Source organism: Paralichthys olivaceus, chromosome 5 (genome assembly GCF_024713975.1).
Source record: "Paralichthys olivaceus isolate ysfri-2021 chromosome 5, ASM2471397v2, whole genome shotgun sequence".
Taxonomy (NCBI): Eukaryota; Metazoa; Chordata; class Actinopteri; order Pleuronectiformes; family Paralichthyidae; genus Paralichthys; species Paralichthys olivaceus.
The window spans coordinates 19412780-19438572 of record NC_091097.1 but is presented as its reverse complement, the minus strand read 5'-3'; the positions used below and the strand labels follow the sequence as shown (position 1 = coordinate 19438572).

The following is a 25793-nucleotide window of genomic DNA, read 5'->3' as shown; positions in this document are numbered from 1 at the left end:
AAGCCCCTGACACTGTTGTTCTCCCGGAGCGACACAGGAAACCTGAATCTTGTGCCACAGCTGTGAGTGGTTTGCCTATGCATTTCCTCTCCTGGCCTCCTCCTCACCCCTCAGTTTCGGTCTCCTCCATAGACTGGCAGTGTGTGTGCGCACACGAACACAAAATGCCATTGTGACTAACCTCCCTCTATCTCCGTCTGCCGATCTAGACAGCCGGTCATTTCACGCAGACATGCATAATTGTACAGCTATTTAAGTGTGAGTGCAGATTTGTTGTGCTCTCTCTGTTGTGGTCTCTCCCCCTCTGTGTATTTCTCATTCTTTTGTTTTTTTGTGTGTGTGTATTTACCAGCAGTTGCAGTTTTGTCTTCGCTGCATGTCTTGGAGAGGGAACCGGGGGTTGACAATTAACATTTGTGTATAATTTTAGTGTCTTAGGTTGACTGCAATGTTTATGTGTAATTGCGGAGTTTCTGTGTTTTCTTCTCTTTGTGTATACGACCGAGCGAGTATATAGATGTTTACACTTTCAATGTACGAGTGCGCTTCTCTGCGTACTTTGTTTTTACTGTGTGCGCTCTCTGTTTTCTCTGTGGCTGCTGACCTCTGGCCAGCCTTGTAACGGTTTGACCGTTGCCTGTTTTGGTCCCTGTTTAGTCTAGACAGACATCCTGAGCTGATCTGCATGACACCCAGACAACAGAGAGCAGATAGTGGCATTTCTCATGTCTGCAGGCAACTTGGATATATATTTTTTTTTCGTCAGTTTTTTTTTCTTTCTTCCTTTCTTTCCGCCTGATCTCTCTCTTTCTCCCTCACTCTCAAATTCCACAGACTTTAAGAAGTTCAGACAAAGAGTTTCCAGACTTTGGCAGTAGTTCATGTCCATGCTAAGACTGAGTGGAATAGTGCAGGCTTTGTACTGAAATTTGTCAAATGTTTGACCTCTGCATTTGAACTGAAGCCCGCTCTGTACCGATGCTCAGTGAGATTTTTACAGCCCGTGGCTGTTCCACAGACCAGACCATCTGTTCCAGGGCAAAGCCAAGCTGTGGTCTGCAGGCAGAAGAATGAGAGACAGATAATGAGGGAGAGAGGAATGGACTCTCAGGGATGTAAATGATACACAGCAATGGGACTTATCCATCGAGGAAGAAATACAGCACATGCTAGTTTACGTACATTTCTCAGAAACTAATGAATCCTCTTTTCTCTTTATTTTCTCCCCCGCTTCTCTTTCTTTCATCTTCATTCTCCTTTCCTGTTTTTCTTTTTTTTTCTTTTCCTTGCTCTCTTCCTTTTTCTGTCATCTCCCGAACAGACCAGAGACTAGACTTGAACAAGCTGAGTCCCAACGACAGTGACACAGTCAGAGGCCAGATCGTGGGTGAGTTCACAAAGACACAAAAACAAGGGTTCAGACGAGGATGTGATGACCCAAATGATTTGCAAAAAATAGTCTCTTTCAATCATAAATCAAATGGAATTTGCAGAAATATCAAATAACTACAACTAGAGTATTTTCCCCTGACCTAACAGCATGTTGTACTTCATTCACTGTGTACTGTGATATCATTAAAGGTGTTTTACTAACGAGGGAGGTGATACCTCCTCATCCTTTATCGTTTACTGGGGCAGCTCTCGTACTAATCAATGAGCTTGCCACGACCTTCCGTGTTTAGTCTTTTTGCAAGATGATGCATAGAATATATTGGAGGATATTCCTAAATGTTATTACGACAATATAAATGTGAATTCCTTTCAGCTCTAATCACACAAATTGTGTTCAAGCTACATTTTTAGTCTTTGGGTCAAATAAAAAGAATAAAATTCTGTAATACTATTTTATCCGACTCTCCTTACAGAAGGAAAAAAAAATAAGAGGTGCCGATAAAACATTTAACCCTATTCCTGTTACTCATAAAGATATATAGCTGAGTTTTGTGCTACAATAAAATATCTCTGCCTGCACACAGTGCACAGTAATCTGCTGTCTAGTAATCCCAGTGTGTGCATCTGTCTACCATGTGTTGCTGCAGTGAGCCTGCAGTCTAGGGACCGGATAGGCACGGGAGGCCCTGTGGTGGACTGCAGTCGGCTGTTTGACAATGATCTTCCAGATGGGTGAGTGAGTTGGGGGAAATCTCTTATCATCTCAGGAGGATTTTTTTATAGGCTGTTGCAAATCCTAAACAAAAAAAACCAAAAAAAAATAAGCCGACTTCAGGGGTAAAGATGTAAGGAATATGATATTTGCATGTGGCGAGACGGCAGCCAGAATACTCGATGGTTCTGTGGCTACTTAACCATGTCCGCTCACTGCTGTGTCTGTGTGCGTTTCTGCTGCCAGATGGGAGGAGAGGAGGACTGCGTCTGGACGAATCCAGTACTTGAACCACATCACACGCACCACGCAGTGGGAGAGGCCTACCAGGTGAGTACATTCTGTGGCCCACAGAAACTCAAACCCAGACGTCTTTTAACTCAAACAGCAACAGGACCGACGGAGGACCTCCTCTCTGACCTCAGTGCGACACAATGGTCCAGTCAGTTGTGTTTCACGATGTGGAGGAGCTGACGAGTGGAAACAGAGGCATCTCTTCTGCCCCCGTCCTTTCTGCTTGTTCCTTTCACTGTCCTTATCAGCCTCTTCTCTATTCATTGCTCAGTTCTTACCATTCTTCACCTCAGGCAGTCTCTCTCAGTGTTCGAAAGACGGTTGTCTCTGTGCTGCCTTGCATGGATTTCCTAGTTTAATGCGTTAAGACTTTATAAATCTTGCCAATTGATTTGCTGCTGTATGTGTGTTGGGGAAAGACATCTTCCTCCTTTAAATCCTCACATACTTTCTGTCGTTCTGTCTTAATTTTCTCAGACTGATTTATCATCACCTAACCCTTTTTTCATCTCGATCTTTTCTGCGATTGCTCCCTCTTGCTGCTCTCAGGCCTGCGTCAGAGTACTCCAGCCCTGGCCGGCCACTCAGCTGCATCGTGGATGAGAACACGCCTGTCAGTACGAACGGGGCCACGCCCACCACAGTGCTGCCACCCAGCGACGGTGATCACCGGGCCCAGGAGAGACGGGTCCGCTCGCAAAGGCACCGCAACTACATGAGCAGAACCCACCTGCACACGCCCCCGGATCTGCCTGAGGGATATGGTTAGTGGGAACCCAACTCCACCAACGTGCAGACACGAATTTACTCTCACATTCACACCTACTTTTAATTAATTAATATTCTCCGATCGACCTCGTCCCCAATCTGCATGTCTTTGGACTGTGGGAGGAATTGTAATGCATCATTCTAATGCTGTTGTGTTAATTTTTTCATCTCCGCCCTCGCACTTGCTCAACGCAGGGCTCAGTAACCCGGCTAGTCTGTGTCCTCATCCAGTCCAGCTGCTGTGATGACGCTGCAGCTCCGCACAAGGAGCCTGAAATACTGGCTCCATTTTAGACGATCTAATTGAATTGATCTAGCAGTTAAAGGCTGGCGGCAGCCGTTCACTCCCTCCTCTGTTCTCAGTTCTGCACACAGTCAGACAATCGGACTCATTCATGTAAAAGCAAACACTCACACACACTCTGCAATCTCCACAGATCCGCAGGGAGCTTTGTTTATCCTCACAGTAAAATGCTGTGGAGGATTTGGGAGTCGGATCCGTGGAAGCGTATCACAGCTTTGCCCTCGGTCCCGCAGATTAGGCTGCTCCGAGCCTCACAGTGCTTGTCTCTTTATATCTCTCGCCCTCTCTTTCTCTGTCTTGCTTCCTTATTGCTTGGGCAGTTCCTATAAAACCTGTCAGCAGCTCCAGGGTCTCCTCATGTGAGCTCACACAAGCCAAGATATGTCACTCTGTGAGCTGAACGTATGGCGCGCACTCATCGCGCGGGTTTGGAAGGTTATGTGTACATGCATGTTAAAGCGGGGTAGTAGGTCCAAAGAAATGCCAGAGAAGAGCTTGCTGGCAGGCAGCTCGATGGAAATATCTCTGTCAGGCTGTGATGAATGAGCTCACCAACTCAAAAGTCAGACACCCCCATCTCTCCCCTCGTCTTTCCTCTCCAATGTTCTTCACCCTGTCTCTCACCTCCCCTCCTCCCCTCACGCTCCCTGCCTCTTCCTGGCTGCCGTTTGGGATCTCCACTGACTCAGGCAGCCCTTTTTATCTCCGTCTGTGTGATCTCTCTCTTACGCAGACAGATTATTAGCACGCTCCGTCTACATGTGGCACATGAATTAAGCTCGGTTTCATTTTCCATATATGTTTGACATTTGACACAACATTCGATGCTCAAGTTGTTGCTGTTGTAGTTTCTTCCTTTTGTAAATTTGTTAATACTAAGGATCCCCAAGTTTTCCGTTGATTAACCAAATGTTTGTGTGTCACAGAGCAAAGGACCACGCAGCAAGGCCAAGTGTACTTCCTCCACACTCAGACAGGTGTCAGCACGTGGCACGACCCCCGAGTACCCAGGTATGTCTGCCACAGAGCACGACGTTGTCAGATACCGACAACTAAACACGTTCTCTTTTTTATTATCCACAATAAATACTGTAAAATATCTCAAATTCATGAATAAGGAATTAGTGTGACATCTGGCGTATTGACACTGACATAACTCTGACTGACTCGCATTACCCGTAGCTTGTCTCGTGGCAGTCTCTTAGCCCCGGTTGCTGTGTGCTTTGTCGTAAACCTGCAGCTGATTATGAGTCTGACATGCTGTGAGAAGACCCATGTCATGGGCCTCTGAGAGAGATTCAGTCGTCTGGCACGAGCGTTGAAAGGCATTACTTCAGGACACATGGCCAGCAGCACACAGGCCTCAGTCAGCCATACCAGAGGCTGTTGGGCAATTCTGCAGAAACGAGACTCGGTACACTCCAGACGCTATCAATAAAACATGTCTGTTATAATGATACCTGGCCACCGCTCTCTTGCATTCTATCAGCATGTGAGTGATAGATGATGTTTTTATGGCTTTTGATAGGAGGCTATTGGTCACGCCACACCTCACTGAGTGCTCCTCAGACAGCTCCAACATTAGTAGATGGCTCAGCTGCCAAGCTCTGATCCCTCGTGAGGCTCTGGTCCCTTTGGCTTTAACCATGTGAAACAGAAAAGTCAGCGCCAGCATAGTGAGCCTGCTGTAATGTCTCCATGGAGTCCAGCTGAAAGGGTTTGCAGGGCAGCAGTAAATAATTTAGATGGGAGGAAGAAGAAAAATAGAATAAAAGTGATTTCTCAGACATCTCGGACTCCTGCAAGTCCGTCTGAGTCCGGTTAGTCAGTGCTTTGGTATGTTTTCTATCTTATTTCATGTGTGCGTCTCTTTTCCATTTGTTGCCTCTATTGTTCTTCGGTTGTCTTTAATCGTCGTGATCTCCTCTTTTGTACCTCAGAGATCTGAGCAATGTGAACTGTGAGGAACTGGGTCCTTTACCTCCGGGATGGGAGATCCGCAACACTGCCACCGGGAGAGTTTACTTTGTCGACCACAATAACAGAACCACACAGTTCACAGACCCACGCCTCTCTGCCAACCTGCACCTAGTCCTAAAGTGAGTTGTACAACAACCTCAGGGAAATAATTTAGTCCGGATGTAAAAACAGAGAGATTTATTTTCTGTCTTTGTTTTGTGTCTTGTAGTCCAAGCCCTAATGGTTCTCGAGGAGGCATCGAAAGTCAGAATGTCAGGTAAGACTCGGGCTTCGTGCCAGTATCCCTGCTTCACACAGACAGGAACACACAAGTACACACACACACACACACTCAGACATTCACAGACTTGCTCACGTTACCTCCCCCTCAGTCAGTGTTTTACACCGGGATCCTGTGCCAAGGTGTGTTCACCACCTGTAGAGGTTCAGCACTCGCACACACAGGAATACATAAACAGCACACTCCCCCACAGTCTGTCTTTCCACACAAAAATTCAAATTCCTCAGCCCCGCAGAGGTTTTGATCATAAAGGCGTTTTAGCACACAATCCGTCACAAAGCTGGCTTTGGCCAGACATCAGATAGCAGAGTGGAAACCAAGGCTGCTGTGTCTGTAGCTGAGGAGCGTCTTACGTCCATGAGACGGAGCATAAATTTGATGCCCAAGTCAATGAATGAATGAACTGTGTGTGTGTGTGTGTGTCCATCTGTGTAGGTTTGTGTGCGTTGCTTTGTGCGTCGGCTCTTGGTACATGCCTGTGTGCATGGATGCACGTGTTGGGAATTTCTTCCCCTGTGCAGCTGTTCAAACACATACTATGCTGCGATAGCCGTAGAATTACCCAAAGGCCTTTGCTCCACAAAGGTGGAGCAGTGTATGGGTGCCTTGGTGGGCCTCCTCTGCCTGACCTCATTCCTCCTCCGTGCAGAGAGAGACGGAATGCATCGACCAAGAGATCAGGTTTCTTTTTTTTTTCCTGTTCTGATGGATCAAAGAACGTGTTTGGGATTTTGTATTCCTTTTTGCTTTTTTTTTTTTTTTTCTCTGAAAAACCGTATAAAAAATGCAGCCTGGCACCACACATTTGTTGTTGATGTAGGAATTTTGTCATGTGCATGATTATGCCCAGATGTGTGAAAATCTGCTGCGTGAAATTTCTATTGTATATTTATTCTGAGAGGATAATAACCGGTAAGGTAATTACTTCACATCAAAACCAGGAAATGTGTATTTTTTGTGCCAAAATAAATTATTGCGACTTTATTATTCAGTAAAAAGTTAGATAAAGAATATTCTACATAAATAAATGCTGTGTTTTTTTTACCTTCTTCATAGCTTCCTTACAAATTGCGTCTAAGGTTTAACCCGAGCCTTCTTCAATCCATTCTCAATACATGACAACTGTAATAGATGATCTACTGCCTCTTTGGTTCAGTTACTGTTCTAACTGAAGTTGCTGCGAATAGAGCAGACGTTTGAGCGACTTTCTCGCTCGTGACAAAACTCTGGAAAAGATATCAGTCGTCATGGATTTCCATCAAGACATCTGCCTTTTATCAAGTCAGGGATTTTTAAAAAAGTTCATCCCTCATGTGCCGTCATTCCACAAAAATGTTAATACCCAGACATGCATATATATATATTTTAACATTTTTTATATGTGTATAAATGATGCTCTTTAAAGTTGCGTGAGCAACAACTGTCATTTCAATGATGTTTGTAATTTCTCGCACAGAGAAAAACTCTTTGGGTAACATGCACCAGAGCCGTGCTCATCAGTTGTAAGGAGAAGAGAGAACTGTGGATCATGTTTACCTGCAGCCACGAGAGAGAAGGAGACACAGAGACTGAGAGGAAATGTTTGATTTATGGGTGAAAGTGCAGGAGGAGATGCTACATGCCTCCTCCCTCCCTCCCTCCCTCCCTCTCTGCCTCCCTCTGAGCTGTCTACAGTGTTTGGGTGCTGTCGGGAGAGTGCCCTTCCTTCCTCCCCTCTCTCCCTCTGAGTCTAGTCTGCAGGAAATAAAGGGATTCGAGAGGAGGACTCAAGTGTCCTATGGGGCCCTGTGGCTTTCTGGGATCGCAGGAAGTGATTGAGTTGGGTTTCTGGTGTCTGCCCAGCAGAATCCAGTTTGGTCGTTTCAGTCACTTGTTAAGGAGACGTTGTCATTGTGGTGGAGGAAAGTGCAAGCTGTTGGGCGGATACTTAAGTGCAGGCGTCTGGAGCTATATGAATGTCTGACAACTGCGTTCTGACGTGAATGGATCTGACTGACGGTTACAAGTCCTCCTGAGTCTGTTTGCTCTGCTGGTTTGATGAAAGTCCGTGTGAAAAATGTGTATTTCAACCTTCATCACCTCCAGTGTTGCATCCTTCTCTATGTAGTTATACTGCATGAACACAGACTGACATGTGTGTGCCCCCACCACCCTCTGTGTTCGGCCCGAGAGTCTGGTGTTTATGACCCTGCTGAGAGCCGAATGTGCCGGCTGCCCCCCACTGAAGTGCAAAAGGCCATTGTGCAAATAATCCTTTAGTGCTGGTCCTATAAAGGCTCTTCTGTGTGTGTGTGTGTGTGTGTGTGTGTGTGTGTGTGTGTGTGTGTGTGTGTGTGTGTGTGTGTGTGCACCCCCTCCCCACTGTGCCACCCTCAGAGGCCGCCGCCCTAAACACAGAACACAGTTCAAAGTTGTATCTGCCATCCAGTGGCCCGCGCCACAGATGAGACTCTGTCATCCTGACCCACAGAAGATGTTCACATCCGCTCTATTGATACGGTGGCTAATCACGCCTTTGTTTCCGTGTTTGAAATAATTGATCAAAAGTTACTTTGCTGAACTATTTAGCTTGAGCAGATGTTAAGATTTTTTTTTTTTTTTTAAATGCAGAATCTGTCGGCAAAGGACCAGATTTGGGGGCTGGAAGCTTCTGGTTTCCATTTCTAGTTTGACCAATCGGCTGTCTGGTTTTTTAATTTCTCGGCATTCACATGCAGATAACGATTAGCCAAAATGACTTCTGGACCCGAACACCTTCCTGAAGTAACCACAAGTAGCTGTTTGCTTACGTTTTGTGTGGAGAGACGTTCGACTTGTGTGATAAAAGAAACCAATTACTGTGTTTACAGTCCAACTAGCAACGCGTTGTAAATTGTAATCCGTCTTTGTGTTTGTGGCGAACGCGAGACGGGAGTCTCGGCGCGGATATCCGCTGTCTACACAGGAAGCCCTGAGATATTTATACTAATTTATCGTCGAGGATGGCCAAGGGGCTCCAAAATTGTTTAGCTTCTAATTCAAAAAGATACTGGTTCATAAAAGGTGGATAATTTTATTACAAATAATTTAAGTCTCTCTACGGCCATTTCCTCAACCAGCTTTCACTTGATATATTTCTCCTGTCTGGTCGTCTGTCTCCAACAACTTCTCATGCTTGAAAATTATACATTTAAACAACATAATCATCTCTATATAGTTACAGCTAATAAATCATGTCAGTTTTCACTTGGCTTTCTAGATCAGTACATGTTATCACAGTGCGATATTCTCTCTCTCTGGCTCTTTAGACAAAGTTTTTCCCCTTATTATGAACTTTCTTTCCCTCTGTCACATTCTGCTTCTCCCCTGTTACACAAAAACTTATTTTAGTTCAGTCATCTCTCTGCCAGGTGGAGAGGAGGAGAGGGGGGGGGAAGGTGTGTGATAGAGGGGGTGGTACGTGGGTGAGGGCGAATGAGATGTCTTACCTCCAGTAATCCCAGCTCCACCTATGTCTGTGTCTGCGAGGGGCCGAGGCAGCTGTTTAACTTGATGTGCTTCCCAGATGACCTCAGTGTCTTTCCTCCTCGTTCTGTGCAGTCAGCAAAGGACAGAGAAAAAAACGTCTCGCTCTCAGAAAGCTGTATTTTGAGTTTCTTGGCATTCCTCTCGTCAGTTTTGTACAAACGCGTGTTTACAGAGACCATGTTTGCATTTTGTATGGATACATCCAAGACATAACCATGTTGTCCCTCCTCTCCCCCCTCCCTGTCCTCTGCCCCTCCAGTCGTCAGAACCAGTTGAAGGATCAGGCCCAGCAGGCTCTGGTGTCCCCCGCTCAACTTCCAGAGGAGGCAGAGTGCCTCACGGTGCCTAAGTACAAGAGAGACCTTGTTCAGAAGCTCAAGATCCTCCGTCAGGAACTGTCCCAACAGCAGCCTCAGGCGGGCCACTGCCGCATCGAGGTGTCCCGTGAGGAGATCTTTGAGGTGAGGATTAAAGAAAAAAAACAAGCCCGGCCGTGCTCAGTCATGTCATCGTATCATCTGAAGCTCACAAGGGGTTCCAGTTATTAAAGATGCTCAGAAATGTGTAGATAATTTAGGCCAGAGATAAAATTCGAGTGTCACAGTCAGAGGGTGCATGAAAGGAATTAAAAACCGTAACAAACTGCTGGAAAAACACGACAGTCGTGTAACGTTTGCTCCGTTGAACTTGGCAACGTGAGAAACATTATCCACTCTGTGTTTCAGTTATGTATAGACTCACCTAAGTTATGTTAAACATTCTCTGAAGGTTTTTCTTCACGTCTCTCCCCATTAAGGTCATCGCCTGTTGCATTTAGCTGTGAGAATGATTTCTCTCTCTCTCACACACACACACACACACAGTTATCTATGATGTGTGAAAGTAGTCAAATCTAAAGCAGACGTCTTGTTTGAGAAGTGGATTTCTCAAGCACATTTTCTCATCGGGGGTGTGTGGTGGGTTTTTTTTTTTTTTCCTCCTGCATCTAGGAGGTGCTAGGCCTTCATCAGAACAACACCACCTGCAACAGACTGCATGACCCTCATAAAATATGTACTGGAATGTGCTGGAACAGCCGCGTCAGTTAATCTGAACGAAGACATTTTTTTTGGCTGATCTCAATGTGAGAGAGAGAGAGAGAGGGGCGGGGGGCGGGGGGGCAGAGGACGTCTTTGGGTTGAGCGAGACATAACTGCATAGCTTCTCCAGACCAGCTGAAGCATTAGACTATGACTGCACAGGCCAGTGTTGGCTGGTGGAGCTGTCAGAGCCGCCTTTGTGTACTTTCCGGTGTAGATAAGACGTTCTCCCACAGCACCTCTCAGTTCTCTGCTGAATCCAGAGGGCACAGTGGAACCTTGCTGCTGGAGAGGCTGTGTTATTATAGTCTAATGCCTGTGTTTATTATAACTGCCCCTAATCCACTTTAAATGAACCCTCCCCCTGACGCTGTGAGCCGTCTGCACATGGGATGAACACCGACTGAGGCGGAGCGTTCTCAGCCTCACCGCAGAGAACCAATTTAACATGACTGCTGTAACGCCACACTGCCTCCGTCTTGTCTTTGTGTTGGACACTCCCAGCTGCTTTCTCTTTTTGTTGCTCTTAACTTCTCCACATTTAGAATAGTGTCACCCGTTGGTCAAACAGTTTAACATGTTTACCAGGTGGCATCATGCAGGGCATGGCGTCTGAATGACAGAAGTGTGAAGGGTGCGTTCGTCACTGGAACTGGTTTCACGTGAATTTTCGTTTCGGAATAAGGTCTAGTGTCTGATGGATGTATTCACGTGTACTGCTTCTTTATCATAAGTCGTTTTCAGACTTGAACTAGGTTTGCAGATGTTCTCCAGAGTTTTCCTTTCACATACGAGCTACGCAGAAAGAGATTGTCCAGGTCAGACAACAACAGAGACATGCAGGAGGCAGGACATGATGGATAAATTCCCCTGCAGAGTTTACACTACATCGACATATCAGCCCTTATCTCCAATATTTCTCAAATCTTGCCGTCTTCCCAAGTTCGGCTCCCCTGAGATATTTGTCTTCTTTTAGTTTTTTTACAGTTTTGTGTCCATCACATGTCAGAAACCTCATCACTGCACCTTATCCGTCACATAATCTCCTACTGTTTTCTCACACTGGCTCGTTTGGACATTATTATCTTCACTAGGGGCAGGAGAAGGTTTTGAGAATGTCCGAAGCAACTGACTTAGAAATGTGCGTTCTCTCACACAGCCCCGCCTGATCGTTTCAGGAGATTATCCGGAGTTCAGTGCATGTTTGAAAGATAGCAGTGAGGTCTACAGCTGCCTGACCGTTACTGTCTTTAACAAAGCGTTTGTGTGTGTGTGCTGCAGGAATCGTATCGACAGGTGATGAAGATGCGGCCAAAGGACTTGTGGAAGAGGCTAATGGTGAAGTTTAGAGGAGAAGAAGGGCTCGACTATGGAGGAGTGGCCAGGTAAGAGAGGAGCTTCGTCCCTGGGACACATCAAATTAGTTTTTTTGTAAATCACGTTACACACAGAGGTCTGCCCCCTAGTGGAAGAACATGAAACCACACACCTCACTCACTGTTTGTGTGGTTTCACATTCTCCATCAGTAAGTTCTGAACTCAGAATTACAACACAAAAGATCTAATTGGTTTGTCTCGGTTGTTTTTGTTTCTCCCCTGCCGTCTCCTCCCTGTGTCCGCTGGACAGGGAGTGGCTCTATCTGCTGTCACACGAGATGCTGAACCCGTACTACGGCCTGTTCCAGTACTCCCGCGATGACATCTACACGCTGCAGATAAACCCAGACTCCGCTGTCAACCCTGTGAGTCACGGTCGTCACGGACGACAGAAAAACTATTTGACGCGGTTCTAAAATTGTGATCTGAGAGGTTTTGTGTGTGTGTGTTAGATAAAGTCTGAAGGGAAACTGGACTTCAGTCCTGAACAAGCTTTGATCCCTTGTGTTTAGTTTGTTTGGAAATTAAACATGTTTTGTCTCTTTGCAGGAACATTTGTCGTACTTTCACTTCGTGGGCCGTATCATGGGAATGGCCGTGTTCCATGGCCACTACATAGACGGAGGCTTCACTCTGCCCTTCTACAAGCAGCTGCTGGGTAAACCTATCACCCTGGATGACATGGAGTCTGTTGACCCCGACCTGCACAACAGCCTCGTGTGGATTCTGTACGTACAAGACTCACGTTGACAGAACTCAATAACAGCGTTAGCTCGACAGTTTCTGTGTAAATACATTTTTCTGAACCAAGAATTGAACCATTATGTTCAGTATTCATTCATCCAGTGTCTTTTATGAAATCTCTCCCATACTATCACGACAGCGCCCCCCAGGGTTCCTGAACATTTCTTACACTTGTGGTCCTTGAACATTTGTTGTCAGACCATGACTACGTGAATATTATCAGAATGAAAAGCAACACGTTTGTTTGTCTGTTTGTTTGTTTTTTTATCGATAGCATTTGTACAAAATTCAATTGTTGCATCTTGATTCCAATTGTTTCCTCTTGCCTCAGGGACAATGACATCACAGGTGTGCTGGACCACACCTTCTGCGTAGAACACAACGCCTATGGCGAGATCATCCAGCATGAGCTCAAGCCCAACGGTAAGAGTATCCCCGTCACCCAGGACACCAAGAAGGAGTACGTGCGGCTCTATGTCAACTGGCGTTTCCTGCGAGGCATCGAGGCCCAGTTCCTGGCTCTGCAGAAGGGCTTCAATGAGGTCATCCCGCAACACCTGCTCAAGGCTTTTGACGAGAAGGAGCTTGAGGTATTTAAATGTCTCCATGTTATAATTCTTCATTTTCCTGCGAATACATTTAATTCAACGTATTGAAAAAAAACGATTTCTCCGTCTGTAGCTGATTGTATGTGGCCTGGGTAAGATCGACATCAACGACTGGAAGTCCAACACGCGGCTCAAGCACTGCACTCCGGACACTAACATCGTGAAGTGGTTCTGGAAAGCTGTGGAGTCGTTCGACGAGGAGCGCCGAGCTCGGCTGCTGCAGTTCGTCACTGGCTCCTCTCGAGTTCCTCTACAGGGCTTCAAGGCCCTTCAAGGTAATAAGTCAACTTCATTGTCAAGTCTGCGAAATGTACGCTGTAAGTATGCAACAAATTAAGTACTCAAAACAGAGTACACAGTACCACGTAGTATGCAGTCATAAGCCACACGTGGACAGGATTAGAGTGGTGCAAATCAAAATAGAGCAAAAATACAAGGTCACTGTTGTGTAATGTCTTTTTTTTTTTTCTACAGTGGATTTAAATGGCAGAAAGTCTCAGGCGTGTCCTCTGATTAAAATGTCTTGGTGTGAATTACCTTCTGTATAAAAACTGAACCAGACTGAGGCAGGTGATTATGAAAGTTGTGTCTGATCCTAAATTCAAATTTAATGCTAGATCATTATTTCAGGAGTGAGGTAGCGTAGTCTTTACTGTCTGTTACACACAGCGTGTTCAATGTTCACAAGCTCTGTCAACACAATCTGGGTTGTGTGTTTGGGATTCTCTGCCTCTGTGTGTGTGTGTGTGTGTGTCTGTGTCTCTGGGTTTCTGCGACCTGGGATGAACCTTGAGTCTGAGCGTAGTGCTGTGGTTCATCAGGTCCGTCCTGGCAGACGGTGCTGCCCAGAGACAGAGCACCCAGGCATGAGGAGTACACCGTGATCCACAGGCAGACAGCACCCTCACACACCTTTTATATAACACGGTCATCCTGTCTCGGTCAAAACATCAGCAGAGGCCGAAAAACAAACTCACTCACTAACTTCCAGTGTCTGCAACTCTGTGGAAACAAGACCACAGCTGAGGGACACTTATTTTAATGAGCACTGTTAGTTTCCAGACACTGTACAGTTTCACCTCGTCAGGTTTACTGAGGATTGTGGGACATTTGCGTTCTCACGTACAGCGTAATGTCCTCAAATCCTTTCTCTGTTTTTATTGTGGACTTTAAGCAGAACTAATCTTTTATGTTAAACTGTGGAAGTGTCTGAATCTACACGTGTGTGTGTGTGTGTGTGTGTGAACATGAGTTTTACTGAACCGATGTTCTCTACAGGTGCTGCTGGTCCACGGCTCTTCACCATCCACCAGATTGACGCCAGCACGAACAACCTGCCCAAAGCCCACACCTGGTGAGCAGACGGTCTCCGTTACCCTCTGGTCACATGACGCAGGGCCTTCTTTTGAAGCATTCGTGACCCTCTTTGCACGGCGACACCGTGATTTTTAAAAAAAATCTGCTCTCTGCTTCTGTTTCCTCAGTTTCAACAGGATTGACATTCCTCCGTACGAGCACTACGACAAACTGTACGACAAGTTGCTCACTGCCATCGAGGAGACGTGCGGCTTCGCCGTAGAGTGAGTCGCCGATGCAGACGGAGCTCTGCAACGACGAGGAGCAACGCGGTTTTGGCCGTGATCACCCCCTCCCTCCCTCCCTCCCTCCCTCCCTCCCCCCCTCCACTGCCCCCTTCCTCCAGCAAACCGATCCGCTCGGTTGCGGGAGGGGTCCTCCACGGTTGCTTCGCCCAGGGACGCACACACACATACACACACACCTCCCTGGGGCACGTGTGGCCGAGCCGATGGAGGGTGGGAAGCGAAGACCAGAAAATGTCATCTGACTGTTCCTTCCTTTTATGTCATTTTTGTTTTTATCATTGAAAGGATCTCTTCAGCTGCTAATAACTCAAGACTATTTACTAACTTGTGGAACCTGCAGAAAAATTTGCCGGCTCTTCCCTTTTTTTCTAAATCTCATTTTAGCATTTAAAAAAAAAATAGACTGTATCTATGTAGCAATGCTCCATTTTACCAAGCGGAACACAAGGCTCGGTGCACTCCGAAACAACATTGACAAGACTGGTTTGTTTCTAGAGTACAGGGTTATTACTGGTTACCACAACCACTTGGAAACACTATATTTGGATGTGGAGTGTGCATGACTCGGACTGTTTGGTGCCTCGCAGCGATCACGCTGGAGCCATCAGTGACGCCAAGGCTGGGAAAACATGGACGAGAAGGCAAGACTGGAGACTGAATTAGTAAGAGCCCGACTGTTTACAACCCTCTCCAAAGACAGCAGCCGGGACCTGTGCTCCCGAGACGCTGCCCGACAACAAGCGCTGCATTCCCAGAAACACCTATTTCACACGTTAGACAGCTAGTTTTGTTTGAAAATGAATTAATGAATGCATAGCTTGAAATGTGTTATTTTTATATAACAGGGAAAATTGAAAAAGAAAACAATAAAATTCTATATAATATATATAATTTATTGTTGTTATATTTCAGAAACCCCCCTTTTTTTTTTTTTTTGCCATTGTTTCAAGAAAAATAAAATCTTTTAAAATATTCTTACTGTTAAATTATCGAAGACAAGTTGTGAAAACAGAACTAAGCTTGAATGAATTTCACTAAAGAATGCTGCGAATGTTTCTTTCTCGACGTGACCTCTCTCATAGTGGACATGGAGAGGCGTGTCAAAAAAAACTAAAATCTTAAAAGCGATGTCCCCTGAGTGCCATAAACATTTTTGAGTGAATGAATCTTTACAAATATTGAGCACACCCTTTAAATTGTACTGATTTCATCCTGGAGCTACATATGGTGTTGTGTTTCCCTTTTTTTGTTTGTTTTTTTATTAATGTCACAAGCATGAAATCTACCTTTTAATGTGTCCAAAGTCCATCACGGTCTAGTTTGCGTTGTCATAGACAAAAACGAGTAAAACTACTACCTTTGAGCCATGTGGTGCTAAAAAAGCGTTAGGTTTAGTCTTCTATTGGCGACTTGTACTCACTGACATACTACTGCTTCGAGTGCATGGTTCACTTCTCGTGTTTAAACCCGTCTGTGGCCACGAAACCTCTCTGAGAATTCGATAGCTCCACCAGGCCATGTTCTCAGGAGATGTCACGTGTAGCTGGTGATGTCATTTGACTAGAAACCAATTCTGACCATTTGTCTTGATTTTAATGAACGTTTCGGGGCGGGGGGAGGGGGGGGGGGGGGGTGTTAAAGACGCGCCATCACCTGCATCGTCTCGTCCACAGCAACTGTCGCATGTCTCTGAATGTGCTCTGGGTTGAAAGTGAACCTGAAAGAGATGAACTCCTGCAGTTTCTTTTTAAAGAAAGGGGGGGCGGCGGGGGTGGGTTGTTTTCTATGATTAAAAATGAAATTCTTGAATGTTTTCAGAAGATGCTGCCTGTCTAGCAATCTCTATGACCGTGGACTGTTCTTAACGATTGCAAACACTAAAAAAGAAAGAAAAGAAAAGAAAAAGATGAACCAACTGTTAGTTTTCAGTCTTTTTGTAGACGAGTGTATGCAAAGTGAAAAGTGTCCTCAGCTGGTGCTTTGTACAGTAATAAGATATTGTTCATATTCTGTATGTGGATCAAACAACCTGTAATTTATCTTTAACTTAAATAGAAAAAAGATTTTTTTTTTTTTTTTAACTGAAAAGAGGAATTGCACACAAACCGAATGAGGTCACCATGTGTATTCAGTGGTGACGTCTGCACCAGATATTCATTCACCTTTAAGTCCAGTGCACAAGCTGACGGCCCCGACTGTCCGTTCCCACACGACTCAGCATCGCCCCACAGCTGCCTCTCGCTGAAGAACTGAACTTTTTTTTTTATCGAAAGTCAAAAGTGCAGAGACGCAGCTCTTGGTTTTATTTTGTTGAATAGCATGATCCACCTAGCAGGTCTATTATATCTCTCATAGCTGACTGATGCAATTTGATGTATGTTAACACTATCATTTTGTAAGAGTATTTTATTTTTGTGTGTAATTAGTTCTAATTAAACTTGCCTTTGTCTAACAATGTTAAAACCTTGTATGAAGATATATCCTTGTTTTAATTGTCATAAACAAGAAGCTTTTTAATCTTAACTATTGTACGACCACTTGATAACGTGCTTGAAAAGATAAGGGGCTGGTGAATAATGAACGTCAAGTAGTTTTACACTTGAATGGTACACGACCCAACCTCCCACTGAGTATTCATGGGTTCCGCCCTTAAGACGTCTCGCAGATGGATCCAAGGGGGGGGGGGGGGCAGGGACACTGAGAGATAATGACAATGAACAGGGATGTTGAGTGTGGAAATGATATTAAACACATCTTTTGTAGTTATGGTGTTGATGTACGACGCACTGTGACAAAGAGGGTACAAGAGAAGCCTTCGTCATTGTGAAAATAATGGTTTTTGAAAACTGTGGCTTGGATTGAATTGAAGAGGAGTTTTACCTTTATTGAGGAAATTCACAGCCCGAGGGCAAAATGTGGTAATGACAGTAGAAATATTGAAATACATGTAAGTCTGTTTTTCTACATGGGGATAATATGTGAAATATGTTAAAACTGTAATACACATTCTACAACATCGTCTGTGAGATACGTCCAGGGAACTTTTCACTCTTAGAGGAATCATATCCAGGTTTCTTCAGTGTCAACCCCCCCCGACCCCTAAAAAATAATATCACAGCTGACATCATTCTACTTATTGCATCTTATATTAATTTGGAAATATATCAATATATAACTGTTGTGGTGCAAAGGTTCAGTCACAATGAGGGAAGCTTGTATTTGTTTGTCTACTTTTCTTTTGGAATAAATGTCGATAGAGGGAGAAATAGAATGTAATAAACATAAACTGTCATTAAAACTATACATAGATGTTACACAGTAAAGTACCAGAATAAATATAACAGAACAAAGAACGAGATGACCAAATAAAAGAATAAGAAGAAACAGAGAGAACGAAGGAAAAATTAAAATAGTCCCTCACGTGTTTGGGTTGGTCCTGATGACGTCACTTACTGTAAACCACCGCAAGCGCAGTCGAGGGGCCGCATCACCAGTTTTTCTGTCTCGAACAAATGCATCCGCCGACACTTGTAAGAATCAGACAGGGCACTCGTTTTATTTAGAGTTTTATTATTAACGTGGGATTTATATTTATGTTTATATTCACTCAGAATAAAATACACGAGCTTTTAAATGTACAGCGTTTATTTAATTGATTCATCTGCCAGCTTCCGCTTCATTTGTCACATATATATATATATATATATATATATATATTCAGTCGGGTTGTGTTATTATTATATATATATTCAGTCAGATTACATTACTTAATATGTCTTCAGTCATTATACATATCCAGTTATTATAATATATATTTAGTCAGGTTAATTTATTATATATTCAGTTATTATACATTCTAAGTTATTATATATATATATTCAGTTATTATATCCAGTTATTATATATATACAGTTATTATATATATATATTTATATTCAGTTTGTGTGATCCAGATGTTTTCTATACAGGAGGAACTACTTTACGCGCAGCAGCGCCTCGTGAGAAGTTAGAAGCCGTATGGCGGATGAAGACAGCGGAAGGTGAACTTCCTCTCTCTATAAAAGCCGGGCCTCGTTTCCACTATACCGGCATTCAGCTTCACTGCCGGTCGCGTTTTTTTTTAGTCGTCGGTAAAAAAAACATCCGTGAAGCTTATTTATCATTTTTTTTTATTCCCGCAGCCGTTTGTAAGATGCCTGGATACTCCGACAGAGACCGCGGCCGCGACAGAGACAGAGGGTGAGTCCGGTTCTCCGGTTTACATTCGTGTGGTCGTTAAAAAAAAAAATGGCGGACGGGATTTAAAACCGGAGAAAAAAAAACGAAGCGAAACAAGAAAAAAAACCGATGTTTTAATCTGAAACGGGTTCGTTCGCTTCTAAACGTGAAGCCGTGTTACCGTGACACATGGTGTGAAGCGTCCACACCGGGGTGGCCCCCACTCGGGCCTCCGGTGAACCGGGCCCGTTGTCTCTGGCTCGGGGCCTTTTCTCTCCTTGGCCTCGTGCCGGCGCAGCGGCTGTCCGTTAGCTTCTCGTTAGCATTAGCTTCCCGCTAGCTCACACGACGCCACGTTTCGCGGCCCTCCGGATTTCTGATATGGTCAAATCGCTGTTTGCGGCGCGGCGTTGATTTCCTCCGCGGTGACCGACATGTGGTGTCGGTGGTGGGGGCCGGGGCCGAGGTATCGCCGCTAACAGCGGAAGCTAGTCGGCTTTTTCCACCATGTGGCGGCGTGAACGCGGATACAAAATGACGGCTTGTCTTTTGTTCCTCTGCCGGCTGGAAAGTATATGGCAGCTTTCCGGCTTCACAGTGACGCAGTTTTTATGGCGGTGATCGTTTTAAACTGTTTGAATCGACTTGTACGAGCCCGAGTCTCACTTTGTGGTGTTTTGTTTTTTTTTAATTCGCAGCTATGGCGGAGGTCCTCCTCGCTTTGGCGGCAACCGTGGTGGCGGTGGAGGCGGCGGCGGAGGAAAGTTCGGGAACCCCGGGGACCGGCTGCGTAAAAAACACTGGAACCTCGACGAGCTCCCCAAGTTTGAGAAGAACTTCTACCAGCAGCACCCAGATGTCACCCGCAGATCACCGGTATGTAGCCGGCGTGCTCCCTGAGATGTTATGCAACACTGCTGGAAATGTTTCCCTGCCCAGTGCACGTGTGTTATGCAACAGGCTGTGACTGCTTGTCTTGATTTGTTCATGCACGCTTACCTTTCAGCAAGAAGTGGAACAATACAGAAGGACCAAAATCATCACAGTGAAGGGGAGAGACTGCCCAAACCCCATTGCCAAGTTCCACGAGGCCAGCTTTCCATGTAAGCTTTAATTAAAAAAAAAAAGGAAATGACATGTTTCATACATTTGTGGCCCAGTGTTCAACGGTTGATTTGTCTTCTATTCCACAGCTTATGTGATGGATGTGATCAACAAAATGAACTGGACTGACCCAACACCCATCCAGGCTCAGGGATGGCCTCTGGCTCTTAGTGGCAAGGATATGGTCGGCATTGCTCAGACTGGCTCTGGCAAAACTCTTTCTGTAAGTTCTCATGACTGACATTAGTTGTGCTTTGATCAAATATTGTAATGTTTTAATGAAATTGACCGTTGTGCGTTTTCCCTGCAGTATCTGTTGCCTGCAATCGTGCACATCAACCACCAGCCTTTCCTGGAACGTGGCGACGGGCCCATTGTAAGTTAACACTCATTTCTGACTTAATGAAACATGTACCCCCAGTTTGACTCAAACTCTAACCTATAACCCTCCTTCCAACAGTGTTTGGTTCTGGCCCCGACTCGTGAGCTGGCTCAGCAGGTGCAACAGGTGGCTGCAGAATATGGCAGAGCTTCTCGCCTCAAGACTACCTGTATCTACGGAGGAGCACCTAAAGGACCACAGATTCGAGACCTGGAAAGAGGTACGTGATCGCTTGAAACACTCGAATCATCGTTTCCTTCTTGACTCTTAAATAGCATAGTTTTAACAACAATTCTGCTGTTACAGGTGTGGAGATTTGCATCGCCACTCCAGGCAGACTCATTGACTTCCTTGAGGCAGGAAAGACAAATCTCCGTCGCTGCACATATCTTGTGCTGGACGAGGCCGACAGAATGCTGGACATGGGCTTTGAACCACAGATCCGAAAAATCGTTGACCAAATCAGGGTAAGTTTCTTTTTGCTGTATTAAGACTTCGCCACAGAAGTGGAACACCTCACAGATGGCAGATTACTTTGAGTTACTAACGTTGATGTGGTGTTTTACAGCCTGACCGTCAGACTCTGATGTGGAGTGCTACTTGGCCAAAAGAGGTTCGCCAGCTTGCAGAAGACTTCCTGAAGGAATATGTCCAGATCAATGTCGGGGCTCTGCAACTCAGTGCCAACCACAACATCCTGCAGATAGTGGACGTCTGCAATGACGGGGAGAAGGAGAACAAGTAAGTGACCATGACAAGTGAAGCAGTTCTTTAAAACTTGCCTAAGACTGATAGATTCATGTTTCCTAATGACGTTTCCTCTTTTAGACTGATCCGTCTGCTTGAAGAAATCATGAGTGAGAAAGAGAACAAAACCATCATCTTTGTAGAGACAAAGAGGCGGTGTGATGACCTCACCAGGAGGATGAGGAGGGATGGGTAAGCATTGAGATTATTATGAAACAACAGCAGGAATGTTTCTGTGATACTGACAATGTAGTGATTTTGTAATATGAAATAACATTGAAACATCACCTCCACTAGGTGGCCAGCTATGGGAATCCATGGAGATAAAAGCCAACAGGAGAGAGACTGGGTTCTCAATGGTAAGTGTTAATAACCAATAATTAAAAATAAGATCTGAGCCGTACAGACACATTCTGTGATCTTAACATTTTGTCTTTTTGTTTTTTTCCCCCAGAGTTCAAATATGGAAAGGCTCCCATTCTTATTGCTACAGATGTTGCTTCCAGGGGTCTAGGTCAGTATCCTCCCTGAACTGTTATGCATTCAACTGTTTTTCAAAAAGAAAGTGTATTTGCTTTCTTTAACTTTTCTGCTTCTCTCTGAGTTTCTCCCCTGACCTGAAGGGGCAGGGCCTTGGCATGACAAGCCCAGGTCTCCAGAGGGGGAAGGAGGATTCTTGGAGGTGTCCTGACTGGCGAGGCACGGGTCTCCCAGTCGTGCAGATAAACAGAGGTGACCAGGCCCAAGTGCAGCATAACGTGCCGGCCTGCCTAAAAAAGGGGGGGCGAGTTGAGGGCTGGCCACAGTTCCTCCCCCCTACGCTCGTCTGTTCTCTGGCAATGGTTTGGACTGCTTCACACACCCAGGCTCTGTAACTGTCCCAGCTCAAAGCCCAGCTACACTGTCTCCTAATGTCTTGCATATTGGTTTGGGCACTGCATTGCAAGCCATTCGAGTCATTTGGAAGGTGCTTTTTGTTGCATAGACTCGTTGTAAAGCATGGGTGGCGTCACTGTTGCAGTCTCCTAAACTTCTGTCGGAAGAGCAGTCTGTCAGATCGATCATACCATCACCTCTGTAGAGACATGGCTACTGGCGCTTTAGGTGACAGTGGGACATGCTAGTTGGACACTTGGGCAAAAATCCAAGCTCACACTCCTCCCTCGCCTGCGTTTCAAAGTCATGTCGAGACCTGCCAACGAGAGACATTTTGACCAAGTGAGCACTGAGTCTGGAAAAATCTTGCCATGCCGAGAGCGGGGGTGCTTTGTTTGTAGGCATCCTGCAAATTGGTTCAGAGCTACAGTTTTTTTTTTACATTTTTTTTTTGGCAAGAGACTCTGCAGTGTGAGGATTGTAGCAAGCAGCTCATGAGACACTGGTTCAATGCTAGCTTGAGAACTCCAGGAGGCAGTAGTGTGGGGGTCACTTGACAATGTATGGGAATGGGCTAGTGAATGCATACTCCAAAAAATGGTAAGATTTCTGATCCATTCTTTCTGAAGGTGGTTTGGTAGTTGGGATTGTTATTAAATCTCACAGAATTGAAAGCTGATGGAGTGTGCATCTTTTCTTTCCCACCATAGTCTCCCCGAACAGTAAATGTCCGTAGCTTTACCTAACGTGTATTTTTTACAGTTTGTGATTGAACTGGCCACACCCACCTCATGACTGCACTAACTTGGCCTCTTTGTTTTTGATCTGGTTGTGGTGGCGTTGGCGCACGTCCTTTGTGTGCTGTCCTCTTCCTTTATGCCACGTCGCAACACAATCTTACAGATGTTGAAGACGTGAAATTTGTCATCAACTTTGACTACCCCAACAACTCAGAGGACTATATCCACCGCATTGGCAGAACAGCTCGTAGTCAAAAGACAGGCACAGCTTATACCTTCTTCACTCCCAACAACATGAGGCAGGCCAGCGACCTCATCTCTGTGCTCCGCGAGGCCAACCAGGCGATCAACCCCAAGCTCCTCCAAATGGCAGAAGACAGAGGAGGTAAATCCAATTGGTGAGATACAGAAACTGTGCTGTTAAGTGCAGCCACTCTTTCCCTGCTGCTCTCCCTTTAGTCTTTCTCACAGTTCATTGGCTCACAAGCCAGTTTCTGGTTTTAACACATTTATTTTGAAAACGCAACTGCGGATAGTTTCTCTTCTAAAAAAAAATAAATGTTTTCTTTTCCAGGTCGTTCAAGGGGAGGCCGAGGTGGTGATTACAGGGATAGGTATTCCTCTGGAAGACGCGATTTTGGCAGTTTTAGGGATAGGGATAATGGTAGAGGGTTTGACAACGGACCAAATAAATTTGGCACAAACACACAAAATGGAGGCTATGGGAACAGCAATGGCAACGGCAGCAGCAATGGTTACGGTGGAGGCAGCTTTAATGGTAACGGACAGTCCAGCTTTACTACCAACCAGACCGGAGCCTTTGGAGCCCAGAACAACTTCCAGGCTCCGCAGTTTGCCCCCGTTAAGGCTGGTGCACAGAACGGCGCAAGTCACCCCCCTTTCCCCTTCCCCCAGGCACCGGCTCCACAGCAGCATCCTCCGCCACTGGTGCCGTACGCCATGCCTCCTCAGTTCACTCAGTAAACGCACCACACACACTTGAAAGTAATTTATTGCTTTTTTGTCCTGTTCAGTTCTATAGTTCCAGATTTTTTGTATTTACAGAACAGGGTTGCAAACAACATGGACCTCTGTCAAGCCTTTTATGATCTGCAGTGCTGCACTAGTGGTGCTGCGCCCTTCTGTTCCTCTTACTATTTAATTTGTTACATTCCTTTAGTAATATTCTGTTATGTTTTGTACTAGGTAATTACAATTGTATTGGTTTTTCACGTGTTTCCTTGAAAGTGATGTTAAGCTCCTACCCTGGAAGTGCACTGCATGATCTTTCAAATAAACCGAAAAAAAGAAAAAGTTGCTTGTTGTTTTTTTTTTTCTCTGAACTTAAAATCACTTCCTGGTTAGAACAATGCTTTTAGAAGTTACAGAACTACCTGCTCTGTCCAGCAGGTGTCGTGTTCATCAAACATACATCTCTGACATCTTCACATTATGAAAACACCCCTGATATTATTCTGTCTCTTAATATGAACGAGTTTAAACTACTGACTCAGAAATCAATCAGATCCACTCATCACCTGCTCAGTGACGGGGCTCGGTAACTTGTTCTCCCTGTCAGTCTCGTGCCGTCACATGCTGATGACTCGTTAAAGCGGCGTCCTCCCCACACTAGTGACCTTTCAATGACTCATTGAGCTTCTGACAATCATCTCAAAACTAATTTCTGAACACACAACAGATCAATTTCCTGTTCAGATCACACTTCAGCTTCCTGTAACCTGGAAGACTGTCTCCACCCTGTGGTGGGAAACCAAACTCTCCATCTTGAAACACAAGTGCTTCACCCATGTTGTCGGTCTGAGGAGAGTCAGGGTTTTATTATCTATTATTCAGCAACTTCTGAGAGTAAGACCCATATTTTCAGCAGCCTGTGGTCGATCAGCTTCACAACAACGTCTCATTATCACATGAACATTATTGATGGTTGCCTCCATCCACTGGTGACCCCTGACATCTGTAAAAACAAGATATAAAACCAACCAACACCTTGTGAAAAAAGTTTTGTCCTGAGCCCCTGAACCTTCAGGCGTCTGCGGCCCCTCGTGCGTTTGGTACCAGTGTGACGTCACTAAGCGGAGCGGAGCTGCAGGAACCCGAGGAGCTCCACCTGCTCCACCACCGCGTGCGTGACGAAGAGCTGGTCACAGGTCGGTGGCTCCTGCTGATGGCAGATCAGAGCTGCAGGTGAACAGGTGCCGTGGGTGCGGCTGCATCAGAATTGCTTTTCCACATATTTACAGAGCAACGACGTGGAAGTATGCGTGGAACGCAATCTTTTTTTTTTTTTTTTTACACCTCACCTGACAGATGAGCCACACCCTGCTGCTGCCGAAGGCCCCATTTTGACAGGTATAGTAAGATAACGTTGACAGTGGATACGTGCATGTTAATCATCGTTCTTTTTATTATTCACAAATGTCTTGTGTGAAACCGAAGAACCACAGTGACACGCTGCACCCGCCGGGCTTATCTCACTCCGATTGCACAACGTGGAGTTCAAACAGGTGGGCCGGAGCCGGAGCACAGGGACGGACACACATTAATGCAAACACGTTTTTTCACGGCAGGTTCTCGTGGCACCGTGTCCAGCAGCGGCTGAGACGAGCTGCAGCTGCAGGAGATGCTCCTCGGCAGGTTCCTCCCTGTGAGCGACACACAACTCAACATCTGGCAGCGAAGGTCGAGGCCAAGTGACACGTTCACGCTTCCCTCGCCTGCCACTCACTCTTACCTCCCGCTGCGTGAACCCTCCCCGCGCCTGCAGGTATGTGGGTGTGGGTTTGAGGAGTGACTGCTGTGGGTGTGCGTCGTACACACCCACAGCAAGCATGAGACTGAGCAGCATGCTGAGCCATTTATCTGCTGCATCCCACCTCCCACCACCCACCACCCGCTGCAGTTTGAGCAGATGTGGGTTTAGTCTCTCAACACAGACCTTTCACGCCCTCTCATGGGACACTGAGCTGCAGCTCGGGATCTCTATCTTCTTTTGTCTGGCAGCAGGTGAAGTCTGCATTCCTCTCGCAGACCTTCACTCCACACAAGCATGCCACAGA

At 45.6% G+C, this 25793-nt stretch overlaps 2 protein-coding genes across 4 annotated transcripts in view; both read left to right on the top strand.

Moving 5' to 3' along the window:
- LOC109644866 (E3 ubiquitin-protein ligase SMURF2) overlaps positions 1-16554 on the top strand; it is a 41278-nt gene extending 24724 nt beyond the window's left edge. The window contains exons 5-19 of one of the 2 annotated variants that reach the window (XM_069525710.1): positions 1322-1387; positions 2040-2124; positions 2351-2434; positions 2948-3162; positions 4397-4481; positions 5411-5569; positions 5659-5706; positions 9497-9698; positions 11598-11701; positions 11944-12058; positions 12243-12421; positions 12769-13027; positions 13119-13320; positions 14324-14399; positions 14530-16554. In XM_069525710.1, coding sequence (XP_069381811.1) covers positions 1322-1387; positions 2040-2124; positions 2351-2434; positions 2948-3162; positions 4397-4481; positions 5411-5569; positions 5659-5706; positions 9497-9698; positions 11598-11701; positions 11944-12058; positions 12243-12421; positions 12769-13027; positions 13119-13320; positions 14324-14399; positions 14530-14629 — 1979 coding nt within the window. In that variant the 3' untranslated portion in view covers positions 14630-16554. The remainder of the gene's footprint in view (positions 1-1321; positions 1388-2039; positions 2125-2350; positions 2435-2947; positions 3163-4396; positions 4482-5410; positions 5570-5658; positions 5707-9496; positions 9699-11597; positions 11702-11943; positions 12059-12242; positions 12422-12768; positions 13028-13118; positions 13321-14323; positions 14400-14529) is intronic. The other variant, XM_069525709.1, reaches the window with a different exon arrangement.
- Positions 16555-18703: 2149 nt separating this feature from the next.
- On the top strand, positions 18704-24030 carry ddx5 (DEAD (Asp-Glu-Ala-Asp) box helicase 5). 2 transcript variants are annotated; one of them, XM_020110315.2, is made up of 13 exons: positions 18704-18888; positions 19566-19743; positions 19874-19970; positions 20061-20194; positions 20282-20347; positions 20432-20573; positions 20660-20820; positions 20922-21094; positions 21182-21292; positions 21398-21459; positions 21555-21614; positions 22880-23101; positions 23291-24030. In XM_020110315.2, the coding sequence occupies exons 1-13, from the start codon at positions 18842-18844 to the stop codon at positions 23698-23700; spliced, it is 1863 nt and encodes a 620-aa protein (XP_019965874.1). In that variant the 5' UTR covers positions 18704-18841; the 3' UTR covers positions 23701-24030. The 2 variants fall into 2 exon arrangements, with proteins under 2 accessions (XP_019965874.1, XP_019965875.1); XM_020110316.2 differs by having other exon boundaries at positions 22880-23114.
- Positions 24031-25793: the final 1763 nt, after the last annotated feature.